Source organism: Numida meleagris, chromosome 6, assembly GCF_002078875.1.
Source record: "Numida meleagris isolate 19003 breed g44 Domestic line chromosome 6, NumMel1.0, whole genome shotgun sequence".
NCBI classification, from domain to species: Eukaryota; Metazoa; Chordata; class Aves; order Galliformes; family Numididae; genus Numida; species Numida meleagris.
In genome coordinates, this window is record NC_034414.1 from 54,744,138 (window position 1) to 54,767,114 (window position 22,977).

General features: G+C 38.4%; 1 protein-coding gene across 6 annotated transcripts in view; it reads right to left on the reverse strand.

Annotated features, from left to right (window-relative positions):
* The window catches only part of SYNE2 (spectrin repeat containing nuclear envelope protein 2), a 158,690-nt gene that overhangs the window by 71,641 nt on the left and 64,072 nt on the right, over positions 1 to 22,977 (reverse strand). For all 6 annotated transcript variants that reach the window (XM_021403871.1, XM_021403873.1, XM_021403872.1 and 3 more), the window contains exons 54-66: positions 22,429 to 22,585; positions 20,303 to 20,458; positions 17,361 to 17,501; positions 16,844 to 17,026; positions 16,107 to 16,244; positions 14,524 to 14,709; positions 12,644 to 12,766; positions 10,501 to 10,683; positions 6,351 to 6,476; positions 3,804 to 3,998; positions 3,123 to 3,194; positions 1,958 to 2,077; positions 1,275 to 1,382 (exon numbers count right to left, since the gene is read on the reverse strand). In XM_021403871.1, coding sequence (XP_021259546.1) covers positions 1,275 to 1,382; positions 1,958 to 2,077; positions 3,123 to 3,194; positions 3,804 to 3,998; positions 6,351 to 6,476; positions 10,501 to 10,683; positions 12,644 to 12,766; positions 14,524 to 14,709; positions 16,107 to 16,244; positions 16,844 to 17,026; positions 17,361 to 17,501; positions 20,303 to 20,458; positions 22,429 to 22,585 — 1,888 coding nt within the window. The remainder of the gene's footprint in view (positions 1 to 1,274; positions 1,383 to 1,957; positions 2,078 to 3,122; positions 3,195 to 3,803; positions 3,999 to 6,350; positions 6,477 to 10,500; positions 10,684 to 12,643; positions 12,767 to 14,523; positions 14,710 to 16,106; positions 16,245 to 16,843; positions 17,027 to 17,360; positions 17,502 to 20,302; positions 20,459 to 22,428; positions 22,586 to 22,977) is intronic.

Below are 22,977 nucleotides of genomic sequence, written 5' to 3' on the forward strand. Positions count from 1 at the left end.
GGAAGGACAACCTTCTCTGCAAAGAACACAGAGCAGCTGTGTCCATCTCAAGACACTGCTCTGCTGAGATTTTTTATCACTGGGTTCAACAGGTTGTGAGTGTCCCTTAAGACAGAAGGCTGACAAACATGATGGTGGCACACAGAGGTACCAGTATATGTTATCTTGTTAGGTGCCTGGATACCCAAAAAGTTGACCTGGAGATGAAGTCTCTCTAATACAAGTGTCTAAATGTCAATTACTCTCAACTGAGATTTACTCAGTGCAGTCAATATTTCAGCTCAGTATAACACAGAGAATCAGTGAGAGCTCAGCTGAACTGCTTTCTGTGCTTGGGGACTGCAGTGACTACATCTCCTTTGCCTACAAAGGGAGCTTACAGATGTCCTGTACAAGCAGAGGCCAACAGCGCTGCAGCACAGCAAAGAAAAAGGACAGAGAGAGATCACGTGCATAGATAGGTCATACATAATACACTCACTCATATGAGGCAGAATGCTATTGTTTATAATATTAGTACACAATTAATACCTGCTGACTAGGTTCTAATAGTTAGCTGTGTACTGTTTTCCTGTACAGGAACGAGAAACATTTTTAAAAAGGGCATGTCAAATTCTCCCTTGGCACTTCTTTTTTTCCCAATTATTAAACTATATATTGAAAGTTATGCATGATGTAAGGAGTCAAGGAGCACTGTGAGACAAAGTGACCTGGGAGCGTGCCCCCGCGTCAAGCAAAGACAGATTCTAGCTTCTTCCATGCTGCAAGAATTTAGGAGCTAGAGCTGAGGCTGCTATGCTTTCAGGCTTTTGCTCCTGGCCTTGCTGGACTATTCAAGACTGCCTCCATATGCTCTTCTGCATGTAACCTATAGGCTGCTGCCCATTCCTCAATAAGGTACCGCATGTCTTCCACAAAGCAGCAAAATATGGGAGTGTTATTCTCATTCATTTCTCCTTTAACTGCCACTTAAAAATCCAATAACTGATGCAGATTTTATCATCTTAGTCCTTCCACTCATGCCTTTATGAATGCCATCATCTTTTTTTCCTGAAAATACTCCATCTTGTTTCCTAGAATACTTAATTTTCAAGGAGCGGATCAGAACGTAATCATTTTCACTCAAAGGAGCAATATGAAGAGGCTCAAAAAGGGTTGTAGCTATCTTACCATATCATTAATCCTGGCACAAACTCCAGTACCATTATCATTACCAGTAGCTGGGTTATATAGAAGGTCACCTTGTTCAGGCTACGTCAGGTTTTCAAACTCACCACGGTCTGACTTTCATGACCTGTGCCAGAGCCTTCTGTCCTCTGCAGAGTTTGCAAAGATGATTCCTCATCGTGTTTATTGCAGGATCGCACTATCTCAGCAGCATCCTGTAGAGAAAGAGGCAACAGTGGAAATATTTAGATCATTATTGCCTCGTTGTGCTTGAGAAACCTCAAAAAGTAGCAGCCCTTCAGTGCATAGCAGTCCTGGACCAAGAATATTCATGGAGATAATTTCTCTTATGCCTCTAACATAGATACATAGAAGCAGCAACTGCAGCTATCACATCAGACAATATCAAGACACTGTGAAGAACACAGTGAAACAACACCAAAACTGTAGCTGGTCAGGAACATCAGACAATGATCTTCTCGTTTACAAAGGGAATCTCTTCCACAGATCATCTCCTAACAAGCTGTATATTTTATTGCCTTCCCAAGAGTTAATGAAACGCATTGCTGCTAACAAGTGTACTTTTCTGTCTTTGAGTTTGTAGAACAGGAAAGAACACTTAAAATGGAAAAATTTAGCGTGATGTGGAAGACAGAGCAACTTAATAAGGCTATTGCCCTGCAGTTCTACAGTCCTCTTACTTCAAAGACATCAGCATTACCACAACTTCTGCAAATTCTTTCCAGAAAGATGAGTTCCTGCCCTGCTGAGATAAATCTGAGTTCATTACCTGTGCACCACCATCTGACAAGGTACCAGAAGACCAGGAGGTTGCACTGTCTTCTTTATGCTTTTCCTTGTATTTTAATGAGGGCCAGAAGCTCACATCTATCTCTGTGGCTGTACTTCCCTTTGAAAGTAATAACAGCTCAGCATTAGCTAGTAAACATGAAGCTCAGGCATTCCTTCAGGCAATGTAAATTACTGCAAACCTTTACGAACACTTAGCTCCCTTTTTGCCTTGTTTATCTACCTTGTATTTCCCAACTCTCACCTCTTCCCTTGCTTTATGGCTCTGCTCTAAGATGAATGACAGCTGGATGACACTCTAGAGACCTCAAGAGTATCCTGTTTTTTCATGCTATCACCAAACAAACAGTAGAAAAACAAAACTCACCACCAAATCACTCCTTCTCTTTTCCTGTCCCCTAAAAACAAAACAAAATAACCCCCAAGTCCAGTTTGTAAAGAAAACTGCACCAAAAAAGAGTGGGTAGCTAGGCTACAAACTCACCAGCATTTCTGCATGTTCCTGGCTTGAATGGCTTGCACAAATGTATCTTGATTAGACTCTAACAGAAGGTGTGCAGAGTTTCATGGCTATGTATTTTTTTGCCTTTTGCAAATCTATTAACATCTCCATGAAACTTTACTCCTGGCTTTGGTCCTCTCTGGTTCATTCGGGCATTCAGACATCCCAGATTCACAACAACATGTTGAGCAGTATTTCCCTACTTTTCTCACTCTCTCAGAAATCACTCTTAACTTCTTTCCCGACTGTCTGATTATGCTTTTTTCCTAAGCTCGAGCATAGTAAAACAAACACTTTGGTTGCTTTACTTTAATACTTCAGAGGCTGTCTGATTTTGTCTGAAAGAAAACCCATTTTTAAACCTTGTTTTTTATGCTCATGTTTGCCACTAACTCATACCTAAAGGAGGTATTACAGTATAAGTAATCCCATCAAAAGCAGGACCATGCATCACAGAATGAGTTACTGTGTAATACTGACCTTGATTCAAGCACAGTTTCTTAGTACCTTTTCTTGGTGTAACAAACGTGACTTCGTTTTATTCTAAATTATTTCATAGCTACACATTTTTATAATCTGTTGTGTAACAAACTAGTTTATCTTACATATATAGCTGTATATATAAGACATATACTGAACTCACCTTGCTCTGCAAAGAGTCTTCTGACTCTTCATCTAAACAGGGCAGAAGGGATATCAATCCTCTTTTCTTCAGCTACAAAATACACAAAAGAGACAGCCCAATTATTCATGTTAAGAACAGTAAAAGCCTCTGCTCTTTTGCCTATACACTAAAAGTAAGTTTCTACTTGGGGTCCACTTTTGGAGAAGCACTGAGCATTTGCCGCCCAACATTAAAGTAATTAATAAGTAAAGTAATAAGTAATTAATTAAGTAATAAGTCTGTAGGTCCTAACACCTCTAAAAACTAGGACATTTCAATATTTTGTAATGTTTCAACATCAAAGATGTAATTGGGACGAATTTTACTTTGCTCAATTTACTGAAAAATCCACAACAACTGATCATCATCAATAAAACTACGCATCTAGCATTTTGCCGTTGATTGTTCAGTGTACGCTTCATGTTGAATCAGCTCATGCTAAAAAATAACCTGAGGCAGACCTCCTTCCTGCGTTCTCCTAGACACGTACCATGCTCAGTCTTTCTGGGACCATTTAAAAGCACAAAGGAGAGAAATAACCTTGCTTCACAGCTGCAGGGATGCTCCTCTCTCACATCCACTCCTTCTGGATGAGGAAGGGTGTAATACTTTCCCTCTTCATCTCTTGGGCAAGTGACCACAAAATGGCGCTCCACTTACCTGCAGATCAGAAACGTCAGTCCCAATCAAGTCAGATTGTGCAAATATAGAGGTTGTGGGTTCATCTCCTGGTTCGGGCACTCCTTCCCGTAAGCGCTGGTGAAGCTCAGACATTGAATTCTTCATCCCGGTAAGGATATCCTCCTTTCTTTGACACAGCTTGATGATTTCTTCTTTTACAGCTTCCATTTCTCCCTAAGGAGCAACAACATCTGTAAGTATGTGTTTTTCTTAGTTCACCAACTGGTAAAGTAACAAGCGATACCGTGCATCTTACTGAGAATGGGTCTATTTGCCCTCTTCCCTTTTTCATAGCTTTGGGACAGTTCCCCATTGTCACTGCAGGAAACGTCCTGATACATGCAAAACAATAGCAACAGATTCCTTTCAGGACAGCGCTTGCCACCTGTACTGCAGAAGTTGGTAGTCTGGAAGGAAATGTGAAAGACTGGATAAATGAATCAAACTAGGTCTTGCATAGCCAGGGGAATATGAGTTTCCCTCAGGACAGAGGGAATGTAGCTGAGTTACATTACTCTGTGAGTCAAAGCAGATGATATTACTTTCAACTACCTTTTCTGGAAACCTGACACAGAACTATTGGGATAGCCTAGATGAAGGCAAATATAGCTAGGGGTAATGCAGGGCTGAGTCTTCTTTGCAGAAGCTAAGCTGAAAAAAAAGCAAACAAAAAAAATGGGAGGGTTTCAGTAACACAGCTACGGACAAGAATTATCCCATGTCTTTGAATGTGACACTGGGAGATATGGTCCACAAGAAAGTACAAGGAACATGTTTAATGTTCTGAAGGGTCTAAACTATAATCCAAATAGCCCTGCATTAACAAAAAGGGAAATGAATCTCTCTGGCTTTCCTCCTTGTTTGTAACTATTACTCCAGTCAGCATTCTGCCTTTTGAGCCCTCTTCTAGGGGTTTTTCCTCACCACTTGTTTTCCAGGTGAGCAAAGAAAGCAGAAGCACTAACAGACCAAGACAGGGTAAGGAATAAAATGCCTCACCTCCTTCATTACTGAAAGTGCTAAAGCTCTTTGAAGTACTATGGCTTGATTAGAAAACTAAAAAGCAGCTAAATACCCCATTGCAGAATGGGACCTGTCCATCAGAGCAAGCCTTGATGCTAGGTTTAAAATAATAATGGCATTGATTCCAGAGGCTGCTCTATCATGGTGCAAATAAGACTAAGCAAATAATAATCTGTGACAGATGAAAGCAGTAAGACTGCTGGGTTTTGTCTCAACTACAGTTTCTCCCATAAATAATGCTAGTGTGGCTACATGACTAGGAGGGTGAAGGCAGGAAACCAAGCAGATTTTCAAAGGCTGTGGAAACTCTGCTCAGATAACGATGCTTTTTCCTTTTATACACTGGAAAAGAGAAGAAAAATATCTTCCAAAGGTTAAAGCAAGAAAAAGCCACTGGAATGAAGAAGTGGCCATCTATGATAATTTACCATATATTTATAAGTGTTTGCTAGGAACAGTATTTCTATTTGTTTTATGGCAGGAGCAGGCTTTATACCACAAATATCAGCTACTGCTTTGCAAACTTAACAAACCAAGAAACCAAACCTTTACTGACACCGCTTCCTCATTTGAAACCCCTCAGTAAGATGGGCAATTCCAGTGCCACATATATCAATGAAATGCTACAATTGTGAAACAGATCTTCTAAAACAAGAGAGATTAAACAGAAAGTCTTATGCTCAAAGACAAAAACAAGTAAGAGCCAGGAAATGAGTCATGCTTAGTACTAGCATCAAGTATCCAACATCCAATCACCTGAAAGAAGAACAACTATGTATTTAGGAGCCAACTGAGCGATTATAGTTATTAAGCAAGTACGATGTATGTTTATTAACTTCATTGTTACTGACTGCAAAAAGCTGAGCATCTCAGAGGCACTTTATAAAAATACTTATTAAACTTAATTAGTCATTTCCTGACTTCTGCAGTGCTGTCTTTAAAACATTTCTTACTTTTGCATTAATAAGCAATTCGTCCATTACAGAAAGAAGACAACTGCTGAAAGAAAAACAGCATCTGTTACCAGCTGATGAAAACACAGCATGTCAGCAAGGACGAGGAAAGGAATCTAAAAGACCTAACCCTAACCAGAATCACCAAAAATACCGCTGCATGGTCAGTGATCAGAAAGGGACACAGTGCTCTTGTTATGCACTATCCCAAGCTGGTACCCCAGTTAACACCTACTGCCACATTAGCAGGATGATGAGCACAGGCAAGCTATCAGTGTTGTTGTTTCACCACAATAGCTGACAGCAGCACTTAGATTTTCAATGGAAGTTGATTCAGGTACAAATGGCACATCAAAATCAATAATATGAAATATATGCCCAACTTGAAACTAATGCTAATTATAATATCTCTTGGTATACAGCAACTTATGTATGTATAGTCACACCACAGTACTCAATTGCCTGCTTGACTGGAGCAGGGAAGGGAAGCACACCGCTATTTCTCAGTGCTACGTGCTAACATAAATTTAGGACATGACACGAAACCCACCTCTGGACAAGATGTGTTCTGAGCCTGTGGCTGATACTCATGTGATGTTTCAGACAAGTGATTCTTTAAGAATTGTTTCAGCTTTTCTATTTCTTGCTCACATTCTTCTGCTTTCTTCACAGCATCCTGTGAAATAGTAACTCTTAGAAATAATTTTGTATTAACTAGGACATAAACAAACTAGTCAGTAACGCATCCGACTTGCACCAAAGAGTGCTCAAACCTCTTTTGCTTCTTTAGTTACATGTAAAAGAAACTGTGCTTGTTCTGCTAACTCTGCAGAACTCTATCTTCACCATGTTTTGAATTCCGCCTGGAAGCATTTCGTTACCTACTCTAGAGTAGGACTATAATTTTAAAATGCAAAGTGGAACATACTTAATCACATTTACTACAATTTATAAAAGGCTGAAAGTAAAGAGAAATTACAGGGTTGGTCGATTTCACATCGAGTTAGAAAGCCTACCTGTTTGAATTGGTGCTCAGGTCTTTATTGCCAGCTGGCTCTGCACTGCCCAGAAATGAACTGCGCTGCTCAGGCAGAAACTGCAGCTCAGAAGATAAGCCAACCACAGTTTCTAACAATTTGAATAGTTTCTATAAAATAAATATTTCCACTTTGTGTGAGTTTCCTCTTCTTGCATGACTTATGGGAAAGCCTATTATATGCCATCAACAGCCAAATTCACTTTTATTCATTTGATAGCAACAGCAATAAACTCATCGATAAGCACTCTTCATGCAGAAGTCGGCAGACTCCCCATATCCACTGCTAATGTTTGCCAGCCACAGCTTCTCGCAGTATCTCAGGTAACTAAGAAATTGTTACATATACAAATAATAATAGTTTGTGAAAACATTTAATTTGCAAAACATTTTGTGGATTTGTTTTTCAGCCCGTGGGCTGAGAATCAAAGAGTATCAACAGACTCTTCCTCAGGTGTCTGCAAAAGATAGTGAAGAAGAAAACGCAAACACTGTAGACAACAAGCTTAAACTTACTGATAGCAGCAGGTGAGCAGCCTGGGAGGCAGATAACTCGTCTGCAAAGCAAGCACACCCTCTGCCTTTCAGAGCAAAGGCTGTCCCTATCTGTGAACAATGTTACTTGTTCACTCACTTCTTCATGACAGCAATCACTCCCACACGTTAGTAAAGTTTTGCATTATTATATTTTGACTTATAAGTTTCAAAAGGCAGAAAGAACTATTTTTCCCATTTCAAAAAAAAAAAGCCAATTTGTAGAAGAAAATATCTAACTGTAGTCTATAATCTCAATGACATACCTAAAGAATCAGAGGAGGGGAAAAAAAGTAGTTATTCTGTTGCTCAGTTTCAATAAGAAACTAGAAGTCCTTTGAGAGTCTCTTACCCATCCCTACACTCTCAAATTCCCGTAACTGTTCAGCAGTAAGTAAAATCAGTAATATCTCAAATTTACCTGAACAACTAAAGAAATCTCTGTCTATAGACTCCAATTTCCTCTCACAGAGGCCAATACATGAATACAGTCACTTGCCCGAAGATCACCCATCCATTCCCTACCTTCCACCGAGGAGCAAAAAATCTTACTTTATCCTTTGCTTGAAAGAACATAAATTATGTCATATTTGTGTGGCAGAATCTCTACCAAGAAGTAATGCCTCTCTCTTTACTTCATGCTTAAATTTTGCTTTTCCTATCAAGTAGAAAACCTACTCATGGAATAGGCCCTGCTGCCAGGAATGTGAGGGCAGACACTAAAAATGACGACAGTACATCATTGAATATGCAAACACTGCCACTCCTTTTCACAGAGAACTGGTAACACATTGTGGCTTCCAGCTCCTCTTCCTGATGACATTATTTAGGTAGAAATAGGTGTGGTTCTTAACAGGCCATAAAAGAAACACAAAGGGCAACACACATTAAGTCTCCTAAAACCCTACCCTGAAGCATTTGCAGTACCTATTGCAAGTTTTGTTTCTGCCACACTTTTTCAGATGTTAAACTGATACTTAATTATACAGAAGTTCCTAGTATTACAACATGCATAGCAAATACGTGCAACCACATCCAAACACTAAAATGTCAAACTAATCCTCAGAGCAGGAAAAAAAATAAGTAAGTATCTGCAAAGGTAGCTTGTCTCCAGTGCGGCTCTCTATTCGAATACTTTCCATTTTCCTAATGCAGCACTAAAAAATGCCACCCTTTAATAGCTTTATCCTTTGTAATGTCTTAGGCAGTGAGAGACTTATATTGTAGCACTGCTCCTTTCAACGCACTCAATAGGATGGGAAAGTCTTTTTTGCACAGCTGGATATTGTTGCAGCAAAGAACTAATTTTTCCAACCTGTTTTCTCACAAAGAAATTTTACTCGGCCACAGGTTGTTGGAAGTGTGTAGCATAAAGGCAAATGCTGAGCAAAAAGAGATTACAGCTGCTACAAAAAGGCAAAAAATCAAAAGCTTCACCTAATGCTCTACATCATAAATGAGTTAGAAGTCTCATGGTAATACTCAGTAATTGCAAAGCACTCAGATTCCAAGGGCTTACAAGTGTTTTGAAAATTCTTGAATATTTAATCTGGTAACTGTTTATCTGAAATATGTATGCTTTACCATATCTGTTTTTCAGACCTAAGAAGACATATACAATAAAACCCCAAGACGTTAGGGATCATATGGATCTCAGAGTCATTGTCTATTTTCAACTCCAGGCATGCATGTCTGCAGCATGCATGCAACCATTTAGGATGCTTGGGTTTGTCTCTTGGTAGTTGGAAGGGGCCTACTGAGACAATCTAGTCTAACTGGCTGGCCACTTTGAGGTCAAACAAAAGTTAAAGCACATTATTAAGGACATAATCCAAATATCTCTTTAACACTGACAGGAATGGGGCACCAATCATGTTTCAAAGAAGCCTGTTCCAATGTTGGACCACCCTTGTGATAAAGATATTTTTCCCAGCATCCCCTGGCACAGCTTTGTGCCATTCCCATGTGTTCTGTCACTGGTGACCAGGGAATAGAGCCCAGCATCTCGTTTTGCACTTCCCATCCTCAGGAAGCTGCAGAGAGCAATGAGGTCTTCACATGGCCTACTTTTCTCCAAACTAGAAAACCCAAGCTCCCTCAGCCCCTCCTCATAGGAAATGCCTTCCAACACCTTTACCAGCCTTGTTGACCTCCACTGGATACCTTCAAAAATCTTAACACCCTTTTTATATTGTAGACCCAGAACTGCAAGAAATATTGAGGGTGAGGCCACACCAACACAAAGTATAGAGGGAGGATCACCTCTTTTACCAAGCTGTTGCTAATTGTCCAATACCCCAATCTATCTAGATTGCTCCGCTAAGCCTCTTGACTCTCCATGGAGTCAGCAGCACCTCTCTGTTTACTATCACCAGCAAATCTGCTACAGATGCATTCAACTCTTCCATCCAGATCACTGATAAAAACGTTGAACAGGACTGGCCCTAGGACTGAGCCCTGGGGAAGACCAGTAGTGACTGGCCACCAGTAGCCCCAGTCACTATAACCATTTGAGCTCTGCTGTTCCACCTGTTTGTCACCCAGTGTAGCACGAACCTGTTATCTCACAATTGGACAATTTGTCTGGAAGAATACTGTGAGGAGTAGTATCAAAGGCCTTACTAAAACCTAGAAAGATTACATCCATTGCCTTTCCTTTGTCCACTAAGCGGTTGACCTTCTTGTAAAAGTAGATCAAATTAGTGAGACAGGACTTTCCCTTCAAGAACCTGTGCTGACTCAGCCTGATAATAGCGATGTTCTTTGAAAGCCTTAATTTCTCAATCTGAAAATAAAAGACAGAGACTCACATTTTAGCTGCATTGTGTCTACCTGGCCTCTGAAATGCTTAGCAAGAAGTTACATGTTCTAAAGTACTCAGCTTTACTACAGGAGGTTTGAGAAACCAAATTGGCAAAGGTAATGTACCATCTGAAATTCTGAAAATCACTTCAGTTTTCTATCTACTGTGTCATGTTGTAATGTGCAATTACACACACAAAAAGAATCAGAACATCCCCCAAAACATTACATAGAAAACACAGTAGGTGCACTACATGCCTGTAAAATAAAGGTATTTGAGGTGATATCTTATGAAATAAAATAACATCAATGAATGCAAATAAATTACCTCCAGCAGTTCATTTTGTTCCTTAGTAATTTTTTCTATTTTTTTCAATTCTCCCAAAAGTTGTTTCGCTCTTAGGAAGACTGAGACAGGTTGTTTTTTCACCCCTGGTAGCTGAAGAGCTTCTTCATACAACTGTATATGAACAATGGTCTTCTGCATAGGACCAATATGGTCAAGTATAACCTATTAGGATAGAGGATAGATGATGGATGATTTAGTGAATCGGAAAAAATCAAATTTACACTCCTGTCATGATGTGCAAGAGTTGTCTTTGCTGAGTTTCCTATTTAAGAAGGAAAAATATTTTACTCTTAGAACAAATAAATGAAAATACATGGTGAGACTCTCTAAAGCAAGAGGAAGATACAACTTAGGGGGAAGACAGGAAAAGATTAGGAAGATTTAACTTATGTGCAACATAAGGGTTGCACAGTGACAAACAAGGTCATATTCAGAGTAGTTACTTATCTTACTGCATGTCATTTTAAAGTACCGAATCTTGGCCACAAAAACAGTTTAAAAAATGGCCTAATCTTTTTGCTGTCACTGTAGCCAACTCAGGTTTTACTTTTCTGAACTGCAAAACACCCACAAAATATTCTACGTTAAAGCTAGGCGTTTTCTGAAGGTTCTATAAACAGCCCTATCACCACTGAGAAACATGGCTGAGATGGTGATGAGTAGAATTGGAAACAAGGACAAACATCTGAAGCCAGGTTTCCCATCAAAGACAGCTTCTCATATCCCTTCCTTCTGAGCGGATGCAGTTTACAATCACCTTTGCCAGTTTTGGATGATAGAAATGTGCATAACTTCGTACTACATAATATACAAAAACATGTTCCATGCAAAGCTCTGTGATCAACTTTGGAAGAACAGAACGGCAATAGCAACTCAAAAGTTCCTTATTATCCTGAAGAAATATAATATCTGAGAACTTCAGAAGGAAAAAAAAAAAAAAAAGAGCCCCGAGGCTTTTTCTTATTAATATTTTTGTTAGACTCGCTCACAAAAAGATTTTATGTAAATAACCACAACTGGAAAAGAGATGATTATTCTCTCATTCATAAGCAGTCTGCATTGCGATTTTTTTTTGTTATTTGCATATTATCCAGGCTTCCATTTAAAATAAGGTAGTGGGTGAATATTATTTTCTAGAAGAAATATAACTTTAGCTTTTCCATATAATGTAGCCACTACAAAACTGTTTACCTGGATAACAAAGCTGTGAGTGGTATGACAACATTTTTATTCCTCCCCCAAAACAGAACCCATCTTTTTTGCATTTAAGTCAGCTAACAATGTGGACTGCAGGTGATAGAAAAGATACCATAATGCTTTGCTTTATTTTTCGTTATATAGAAAAGAAAACCATCTGGTCAAGGTACCTTTACAATTCTCTGTATGCATGAAATGGGTATGTGATGAGTCACTTCAGCCTACATTTCTAAAAGTATCTGCTGTATTTTGCCTCCATTTGGGGGAAAATAGGGCCTGATTTGCAGACTTTCATATTACTTACTGTTGGATGCTAAGTGGAGTGATATACAGTGAGTGTATCAGGTCACAACACTCCCAAAAACAGAAGAATCAAATATAGCAGGAATGCTTGTATACTGTTGTTACACACTTGGGCTGTCTATTGGCATGTTCTCAATTGTGCTTTAGTTTCAAATGTTCTAGGTTAGACCAGGACTGTGCTTCTTGAAGGGATATCCCAACAGTCTCACCTAAGAGTTCATTTTGCACACTTGTCTTGGTATATGTAAATTTTATTTCCTCAGATGAAACTAAAGAACACAACGCTTTCCAGAAGAATATCTTAAGACCTTCAACCACCAATGGATGTCCAGCCTCCTGGACAAGCACTAGTCTGGTCCTAGGTAAACTCCCAAAACACATACAGCACAGACACCAGCTCCCCTGAAACATTTTACCCAACCAATCTGCTGCTTATATGTTTTACTACTTGTTACTGTAAACGTGTAGCTGAAATAATGGTTGAAATAACTGTCATTGATCTGAAAGAATTTGTGTAATACTGACATTTCAAAGTCATACACTACAAATTCATTCACTGTAGAGTATGCAGTCACAAAACAGTCTTTTGCTGGAAAGAGCTTACACAGGAGTTTTCACAGACCTGTCCATGTTTAAGTTGGTCTTTAGGAGAAAGTTCCAAGAGATCTTCTGATGACAAGATTGTCTTCATTTTCATAACATCCTTCTCAAACGTTTTTACATGAGATTCAATGGCATCCAATTCCTAAATTTTGGGAACAAAGAACGTTTGTAGATAGTACAATTTAGAAACTCTCTTCAAAAAACAAAATGAACTTGAATTTCTGCATTTACTCAAAACTTAAAAAGAAATACTGAAAAACAAATGCAGCATATGTAGAATATGCTAATAGGACATGTTAACAGGTGCTGCTGACCAAAAGGCTAGTTATTATAAACTATATATTGTCATAACATCTAAAAGAAGTAATAATCTATGGTCACCTAGTCTATTTTAAACGCCGAGTATAGAATTGAAATTCCCTTGAAAAATCATATTACAAATTACTATTGGTTACAGTACAGTTTTTCATTGTTGATATTTACCATTTAGAAACAGGTCTAATTATGCTTTCTATATGAAGACTTATTTCAGATGGAAAATGGGTCTGCATACAGAACAGCTTCCAGATAACTCTCATGAAGACAAGATCAAAGAGTAAACTATGTTGGAAGGGATCTTGGAAGGTCTCTAGAGATTGTTTGGGGCCTGATCCTGCTGAGATGTGGGAACCTCCTGCCATGGGGGTTTCACCTTCACTCTGGGCCCCTGATCCAGTGTTTGACCAATCCCACTCAAAAAAATTCTTAATACACAGATAGAATTTCCTTGTTATAATTTGTGTTTGTTAATTCTCACTTCTTATCTGCACACTCCTAAAGAGTCTGGCTCTATCTTGTTTATAGTCATCAGTTATATAGCAGCAGGCAACAGTAGCATCTCCCCTACATCCATCCCTTCTTTGGTCTGAACTGACCCAGCTCTCTCAGCCTTTCTTCCCATGTACTGTGCTATAGACACTGATTGCACTTGTGGCTCTTCCTGAACTTGCTGCAGTATGTCTATGTCTTTCTTGCACTGAGAAAGCCAAAAATAGGCCTACCACATGGATGTGACCTCACAGGTGCCAAGAAAGAAGGGTAGGATTGGTCCCATGGACTTCCTGGCTACAAACTTGCTGGATGCCGTTGGTCTTCTTGCTGCGAGACCTTGGTGCTGCATCATGGACAACTTGGCCAACAGGATCTCTGGTCTTCTTGGCATTGCCACTTTCCAGCTGGTTGGCCCCCAACCTATACTGGTATCTGGTGCCATGTGTTTGTCTCTGTTGAACTTGATGATATTTCTGTCAGGACATTTCTCCAGCTTATCCATGTGCCACTGTACAGGAGCCCTGCTCTCCAGCAAGATAAGCCCTTTTCATCTGTTGGTCAACAAGCCCCGTATTTCTTCTTCTAAACAAGGGCTTTCAACAATACTTTTGAACTTAATTGGGCACCAAACTCCTTCTGCAAGTTTGTTTCCAACAATTAATTTACTCATTGGCACACCTACTAAAATCCACATGCCTTTTTTCTGTGCTGCTGTGGTTTAACCCGGCAGGTGGCTCAGCACCACAGCACTGTTTACTCACTTCCCTCCTTCCCAGTAGGACAGGGGAGATAATTGAAAAGTTTAAGTCAGCTGTCCTAATTCTGTTCCCTCTCAGCTCCTTGGGCCCTTTGGTGATAATGGCCTTGGCTCTATACAATACTGCTTAGTGGCAACTATAAATATCAGCATGTTATCGTGTTATCAACATTGTTTTTCTCCCAGAACCAAAACAAAACATCATACCAGACACTCTGAAGAAAACAATTCCATTCCAGCTGAAACTAAGACATATGCAGACAATGCAAGTTGTGTTTTGTAACATATGGAGATGCTCTGATAAAAAGAACTTATAGATCAACCAAACTTACATCAGCCACATGCTGGATCTGTGGAAGAACCTCTGCTATCTCTTGCTGTAAAGTTGCTACTTCATCCTCTGCTTCATTCAGCTGTTGCATTATACTGTCTGTTTCAAAGACTGGTGTTAGCTCCTCCAGCTCCAAGTAAACACTGTGCAGAAGATTCTGCTTTTGTTCTGAGTCTTCCAAGGCCATCTACAGACAAAACAAGAAATTAGTTTGTCTCCATCACTGGTGACATCAAAGTTCTGAAGCGAACTGGATCAGAATGAATCAGATTTAATTTCCTGTACATCACTGACCACCGCATGTATTCCCAAAAACTTAGCTCAGATTAAAACACTTCATGCTTAATGAAACTGAACTGTTGCATCCCGCAGGCAGAAATCTGAGAGGCTGCTGCTATGACTGTAAGGGAATCAATTAGATAAAATGAGTCTACGTGAGCATAATGAGTCGGGTAGAGGAAGAGATCCCACTCCCAAAACAGAGAAGTATGAGATCCTGAAGAAGATTCCTCCCAAATTCCTGTGCAATCATCAGGCTGCTGCAAGTACATGAACAAGACACGTCAGCCAGAGACATGAAAAGGGTTTTCAGCACATCAGTTAGCAGATGAAATGATGTGCTGCAGAAAATATCTGGCCAATTGTGCATGATGTGAACATTCTTCCCATCTCCTGCAGATAACTGCATGATTTTTTTTTTTAATTAATTGCAGCAAATGTCTTCACACAGAACAGTGAATGTTGCAAGCAATATCTGTGATTCACTCATCTTTGTGCCACCTGAAGAAAAGGAGTGAACATATCTCTGAACTTTATTATAAGCCTCGGGCACATTTCTAAATCCACAAGCTTCCCAGACTAGACCACATAAAGTTACTAATGCAAAAGGCAATAAGCTTTTGTGAGGAAAACATATATGAATTTTGTTAATTGCCATCTCCCCATTGTTACTATGTGATCTGTAACACACTGGTCCAGAACTGTCAGCTACTTCTTGTAATACAGGAAAGAAATTCTGCTTAGTTTTAATACAGCAATCCCCGTTCAGAGCACCAACTGGCTCTTCTGGCATAAGTCAAAGCGTGGACATACAGAAAACTTCTATTTTAAGTATGAAATTGTTAGAAATCATCTTGGCACTTGCCTGGCCCTGTAACATTACAAAAGTTTGATTCTTGAAAGTCAGAATTACCTTCAAGATACAGTGAGAACTGCATTGCACATCGATTCACTTCAGAGTTTCTGGGAAGCACACAGACGTCAAAATACCACTCTATTTTGGATCATATGCACAATACAAAATATGTACAGAACCGTACATATTCAAGAAGTAATAACTGATTATATCCATGCAGCACACAGTCGTATATTTTTGGAAGACAGATGTACTACATTTCAGCACTTTTGCAAGATAGTTAAGTCCAACACTGAAAAGTACCTATCTTTATTTCATGCCTTTAAACTGTAACTATTTTTCACTTATTTACTGAAAATTATTTATATCAGCAAGACTTTAGAATGCAAAACTGTGTCTTTATGGAGCAACTAGTTATAATGAGAACATATATCTGTATTAACGCTTACCTGAAGGTCACCAGCGTACTTGTGTAGACTTTTTGCAGAGTCATTTTGAGCATCTGCTCTTAGCAAGCTGTTGGTGTTTTCTATCCAAACTTTCATGTTCTTCAAGAGTTCATCATATTCTTCCATCTTGTTGGCAGCCTAGGAAATGACAGGATTTTATAAAAAAGCACAAATACATTTCTATCTACTGTGTAGGATAAACACACCTATGGGCAATATTTAAAACAAACTGGATGCATTTTTATCACGGTCAGTTAGATTAGTATGGTGAAATAGTAAAATATAATTGATTTTTTTCTGAAACAGTTTCATGATTTCATACAGTCTCTTCTAAACAAAAGTAACTTTGATGTCTATGGGCTTACATCTCATGGGTTGTTGTGATTTATGTGGTAACGTTATTTAAATGGATAACACATTGGCAGAGGTATTGTAAACTGTAACATTGCTCATCCAGGGGCAGGAATCACCCATGCTAACTCATATCAACTGTGGTGCAGAGCTGGTCCTTTGGACTGGAAACTGGAGGCAATGTTTGTCACTCTAGAAATTCTTAACCACGATGTCAATGCACCTACTTTTGGCTTCTCATCTATTTGAGAACCCTTGATGATATTTTATGTGAAGAATTTTTTTGTGTGTGTGTGTGTAGTTTTTATTGCTGTTTCCTTTGTTTCTTTTAATACAATGTAAATTTTTCAAATTTGGGAAAAGTTAAAGGTTACATTTGCCCCTACCTTGTTTAAAATGGCTGTTCTACGCTCAGCGAGTTGCGAGACTTGTTGGTAGCGCTGAAGGGGGGTCATTAAGATATCCATCAACTCCTGTGCATGGCAGGAATCCTGCTCAACTATGTCATGCACTTCTGCATCCAGTTCATTGAGTTTATAATGCCAGAGGTCCAGCATATCCCAGATTTGCTGCGTGTAAAGAAAGGAGAAATGAAATATACGGTTGGGCACAAAACGTTATTTCTTCTTCATGTTGGGAATGTGGAATTGCCAAGATTTCTGAACTGATACAAGAACAGAACACTCTGCATCTGCTGGTGTGATTCACAACTAAAAAAACACGCATTTTCCTGTGAGAAAGAAAAGGTAAATGTTCATCAAGTAAATGCTTGCTTGTACCTCGTCTATTAAAGGCACGGAATGAATGGAGGCAGCTTTACAGTCCTGATAAACCAGGCTCTGTGAAAGCAACCAAAAATCTTTCAATGATCACAAGAAAAAAAAAAAAAAAAAGCAAAATTACCTTCTGAACTTCTTTGGCTTTTGCAACGTTTTCACTCTTCTGTTCCAACATCTTTTCAATAGCTTGAAGGCCATTGTTAATAGTCTCCGCTTTTCCTTTCAGCACATACTGAGGAGAACTGTGCAAGTTTTCAAAGCTAACCTGTCACAGTAAAGAGAAAACGACAGTGGAAATCACAAAGATCTGCTTGTTTCTGCGTACCCCCTCACTAAAAATATTAGAAGTCTTTATGTTTCTTTTGACGAGTCACTTAAGAACACCAGAATGGAATTACATTTCCTGGGAGAAGCATCAACGTGAACCAGACTGAATGTTCACATCTTCTTCAACAATTTCTCCTTCCTTAAAATGACTGGCAATCATGAACCAAAAAATGGTAAGGTGCTGCAACTCCCTGCACGCTTTGATTCAGCTGACTCCTTTCTCATCTGCAGCAGATGCCAATCATTACCACAGTGTGGAAAGGGTCACATTCAGATTCTTGTTCTGACAAACCTCAAACAGCACCACCGTGCCTCGACTATTTCTTCCATTTAAGAAATAAGGAAATACTAAGAAGTGTCACCGTATAGCAAATTTCTAAACAAAAATTTGGATTTATTCTGAAAATAAAGACCTTTCAACCCCATAAAATATGTGGAACTTAATTTCATTCTGCAGAACTGTGCAAAAATGAAAGACAAATCAAAACACCGAAGGACCTAATTTCTGATGTAAAGAGGTAAGCTCTCAAGTATGCTGAAGTTGAGTCACTGCCGAAGCAGAGAACTGGGAGACACAAGGAGGTACCAGGCTACCATGAACTAGAAGAACTGCAGGGCACGAGAAAGTCCTTGCTTGCCCAAGGTGATGTCTCTTCTTACTAAAACCTGTTAGCTGTTAGGGTCAGCCAACTATCAGTAAATTGTTAAATCACGGTGAATTCTTTCTGTGCTGCAGCCCCAGGATTTATGGAGCTCAATTGCACATGCACATTGCACAGCCTCACGCTGTGCGGTTACAAGAGATTTCTAGTTTACCAGTTATTCAGGTTTGTCACTACTTATTCTGAAATACTCACCCTTCTGTGGGAAGAGGAATAAGGAACGTTATTTATTTAGTAATTTATTCATTTGTTTTTGTTTCTTTATACTTGTTAAAGATTCCGACCGGTATTGTCAGGACAATATAATACCCATACTAAGGTACTGTACTGATAAAACTATAGTAATTAAAATAAATGTAAAGGAGAAAGACCTACAGTCCTCCTCTTAGGTACTTGTGCTTATGCAAACAAAGTTATCAAGTCCAGTCCATACTTTGTGCCTACAACTCCTAGGAAAAAGGAACTCGGACTGCCATCGCTGAACACTTCATCATTATTACCACCCTGAAGTATAGTAAGCATGAAAAATTCCTGATGTGTGCAGTGCTAGTTTCTTCCTACAAAACAAAGCAAAAAGCATGGAACAGAATCATGTATGAGCAATGCAACACAGCTGGAAATAAGAAAGCAGGCTGTTCACAGACTTCTGTCTTTCCTCAGACAATTTGCTGTATCTGTCAGTGTTCTGGTCATCCTTAGGGCAAGATTCGACTTTCAGTCATTCTTACAAGTCTGAATTTATAGTATTTGTCACATAAAATGCATAGCATCAGAAATACATTTTATGTTCGTTCTTACGTTAGCATGCTTAGAAGAAAGTAGAGTGCCATTAAAATAAGACAAGGTAATTCAGTTTAGCACAGGCCAGTACCTCCTGCTGTGTACCTCATCTGATCTCCAGTTCCACTAGAATCTATTTGGTTTCCTTCAGGGATTTAAAAAAATTCCAACACATTCTGTATTGCTTTCCTCTACTCAAAACTGAAATGTTTCCAGGGCAGTTCTTGCACATCAGCATGTAACGTATGCATTGGGATAATCTTTCATCTCAGAAATTGAAACAGCAAACCAAAAAACAAAAACAAACCCAAAGCATACACACTGTTTTATTCCCCCCTTCTCCTTCTCTCTCCTATGCAGTTGTTGGTTCTGAAAAGACTTGTTCCAATTTGAAATAAAAAGAGTAAAACAAACCTAATTAAAACTAAGAAACTGTAATGAATAGGTCTCTAAATATTTAATGCAACATAAAATGAATGAATAATATGATAGACAATAACAAGTTACTGGATTTAAAAATTGTTTCATTAAACTTTCAGGCTGTATCAAATTAACAGAGATTTAGCCTTCAAAATTAGCATTAGACTTATTATTTCTGCAAGAAGTTAACAATGTTTTTTTTTTTCATTTTTAAAAGTAACACAAATGAATGAATAAAAATAATAACTATACCACAAGAGAATTTCATCCCAAACTTAGAGTATTACTTTATTTTCCTTTAATTTTGTTTTCAGTTAACTGCTTACAATCCCTTTATACAGAAAACACTGCAAAAAAGCATCTCATTCTAATTTAATTACTCAAATACTCTGTTTGCTTTTAAAGGAATGCAACCATGTCCTGAGAAGTGGTACGAAGAACCACACCGTGATCTCCTACCATACAAGCTAAATTTAAAAAAGAAAATGGTTTCAAAGGAGTCTTTTGACTCAGTTGTAAAAATTCTTCTCAGTTAAGCTGAACTAGTATTCCAACCAACTTTGACCATTCAGTTTAAGAACCAAATTGGACAGAAGATCACATCCATACCATATCCAAGACCTTATTGCAACTGGTTCTGTCATGCACTCTTTCAACAACAACACCATTTTATATTCAGCTGCTTACTGGAAGTTTATTCTAAAAGAAGACTGTTAACATTAGAAATTTTTTCTCAAGCATACCCTTTCACCCAGAGGAAAAATGCAAATTAAAGATAATATTTTAATTTTAAATTTGTAGTTACAAAATTCATCAAACCTTGGGCTGTATGAATACATTACAAAGAAGTATGCATGAAAATCACATAAACAGTTACCTTGTCTTCTAGGTCTTGTAAAGTTTTCTTGCACTCTTCCAGCTGTGCTTCAGTTTCTGCAGGAACTATTGCATACATTTCAGAATATCTGACCCGCAGTTTCTCCATGATATCCTCAAGATTTTGACTCTCTTTACCAATCACACTCTGAACTTCCTATGAAATAGAGAATTTTTTACCTGTTTTTAACTGAGCACATGTGCATGTGTGTATGCATATACATACTAAATTGTGGTTTATATTTCTTGCCACGAGTGTGATTTGTAATAATTGCTTTTGTGGCATAAATCCTACTTGGACTACCTCTGCAAGCAGATTAACCTCAAGAAATACTCATTTAATCAAATGATGCTTTTCAATCTGTAAGAATTAATTAAACTTGATACTATTCCATGTCAGTCAACTGACGTATTGGTATTTATTGCCAGGTATAACAATGTAATCATACAAAGTGCACCAACGATTAAATGCTAACCTTTGTGCTGTCCCTTTTGCCAAAAGTGCATTTTCTCTTTTAAAGATGTTTAATAGCCAATGTTCATTCCCTCATTATTATTAACAACACAAAAGCCACAAAAAGCAACAGATTCCAAGCTGAAGTGTCTGCTTTCAGGCAATTATGCAGAGCAGCACAGCGGGCTCCTTTCAAAACAGTAGTTTCCAGTCCAGCATGAAGAATGCAGGTTTTATGAGATAAAAGAAACTTGAACAACTGTCTAGAGCCTGTGGCCTAGAAATAAAATTTGATCCAAGTCCTCTTGCAGAAAGGATGAAGAAACTCATTTATTTTGGAGGTGTTCTAGAGTTTCAAGTTGGAAAGTTCTGTTTTATGGTTCCTTTTCCCAGTATTTAGGTGTTCAAGTAACTGAATTGTTAATGATGTTATTGGGCAAAAAGCTCCCACCAGCCATAAAAATTAACAGCTTTTTCTTTTTCAATCAGGAGTACCAGTAACCCATTCACTCCCAGTCTTTCCTTGGGAATCTTTTCCCTCATACAAATACCATTCATCTAAGATATATGTGAGAGTATGAAATTGATTTATTTCCTGTCATCTCAAGACAACTGGCTCTGATATAAAGAAAGAAAGAAAGAAAGAAAGAAAAAAAATGAAACCATGAAACAGCTGTGTGCCTAATTCTACAGCAAAGTAAGCCGTTGTACCAATTAACGCTGCCAGTATTTACAGGACTTTATGGATTCCCTGACTTCAATTTGCAAGAATCTGTTACAATATCGGTTACAACATTAGCGTCCAAAGGAAAATGTCCAAAGCATGTCACTGCAAACTGGTTTCTGTATATGAATGCACACCTACATTTCACAGACTGTTTAGTTGGAAAGCATTTGCCTGTTAAAACTATCACATTTCTTTCCCTGAGGGATTAGTCTGACAGAGCCCAAATTCTCTACAGATTCTAGTAGGCAAGAATAAATAAATGATAACATTCTAAAGTTTAAAAATAGCATAAATACAATTAAAAATAAAATCTAGATCAAAATCTAAAAAATTAATATAAATAACACTGAAATAAAATTAATATAACCAAAATAATAAATAAATAGACACCCATAAACCCAGATTCTGGAACTGTTAGGAGTAATAACATCTTGTAAAGTCCAGTATTCAAAGAAGGCTAACAAGAATATACTGAAATGATAGAAATGTATTAAAAAGCATACTGGATTGGTGCAGAGTTTAGGCTGGTGGGGACTGCGGTCCTGATCACTATTTGATTTCTAAAAAGCAGTTACCAGGTTAATCCACTGATGTGGATCACCAGATCCAGAGCATTTGAAGCTGCTCTGGTTAGGCATGCAGAGGAGGATGAGCAGGATATATACTAAGCAGTCCTTCCTAAAAGGCACTCAACTGGTCGTGAATCTCTTTGCAATCTGTGCAGGCTTCTGTGCCTGCTAACTGAACAGTGTAGAGGGAGAAGCGTGCAAACCAATTGCAGGGCAGGGCCAGCTGCATCCCTTTGAGCCAGACTCATTCTCTTTAACTTGATGTGCATATGGGTAGACGTACTTTGCAACTGATTTTATTTGGAGCTATTTCAAGCCCCAACATAAAAGAGAATATATTCCAAATGTTCCCACAGAGTAACAGAGCAACTACTAACCTCTAACTGTCTTGCCTTTCCAACAGCATCTTGGGATAACAAAGACAGAGCATTTTGTAATGCGTTTTTCACAGCATATATTTCTTCAGTGATCTTGTTCCTCTCTTGAATCTCAGATAGTACCAAATTCTTATGGTCTTGAGTCTTTTCATACAACCTATAACAGATTTCCAGCAAGAATACACTGTGTTAGATTTTACACTAAGTTATCAGAGCATGCTTAGTACAGTATTTTTTGTAAATATCCAGAACCACATTTGCTTGTATTTTCGTGTTATTTTACATAACTAAATCTCTGAGTTTCTGCCCTTTACTGCTTCAATTTCTTTGAAAGTGAGTCCTCTGATATTGCTAAGTATAACTGGTAGATCAAAACAGACTGCGTGACTGTTTAACCAGGCATGATGCTCCAGAAAACAGTTCAAAATCTCAGAGTCTGAAAGCCATGGCAGAGAAGAAGACATTAGCAAAGATTTCTGTGTAAAAAAAGTAAGCATGGAGAAGAGTGATTATAATCCCAGATTGGCAAAAAACATTTTAGGTAAATCT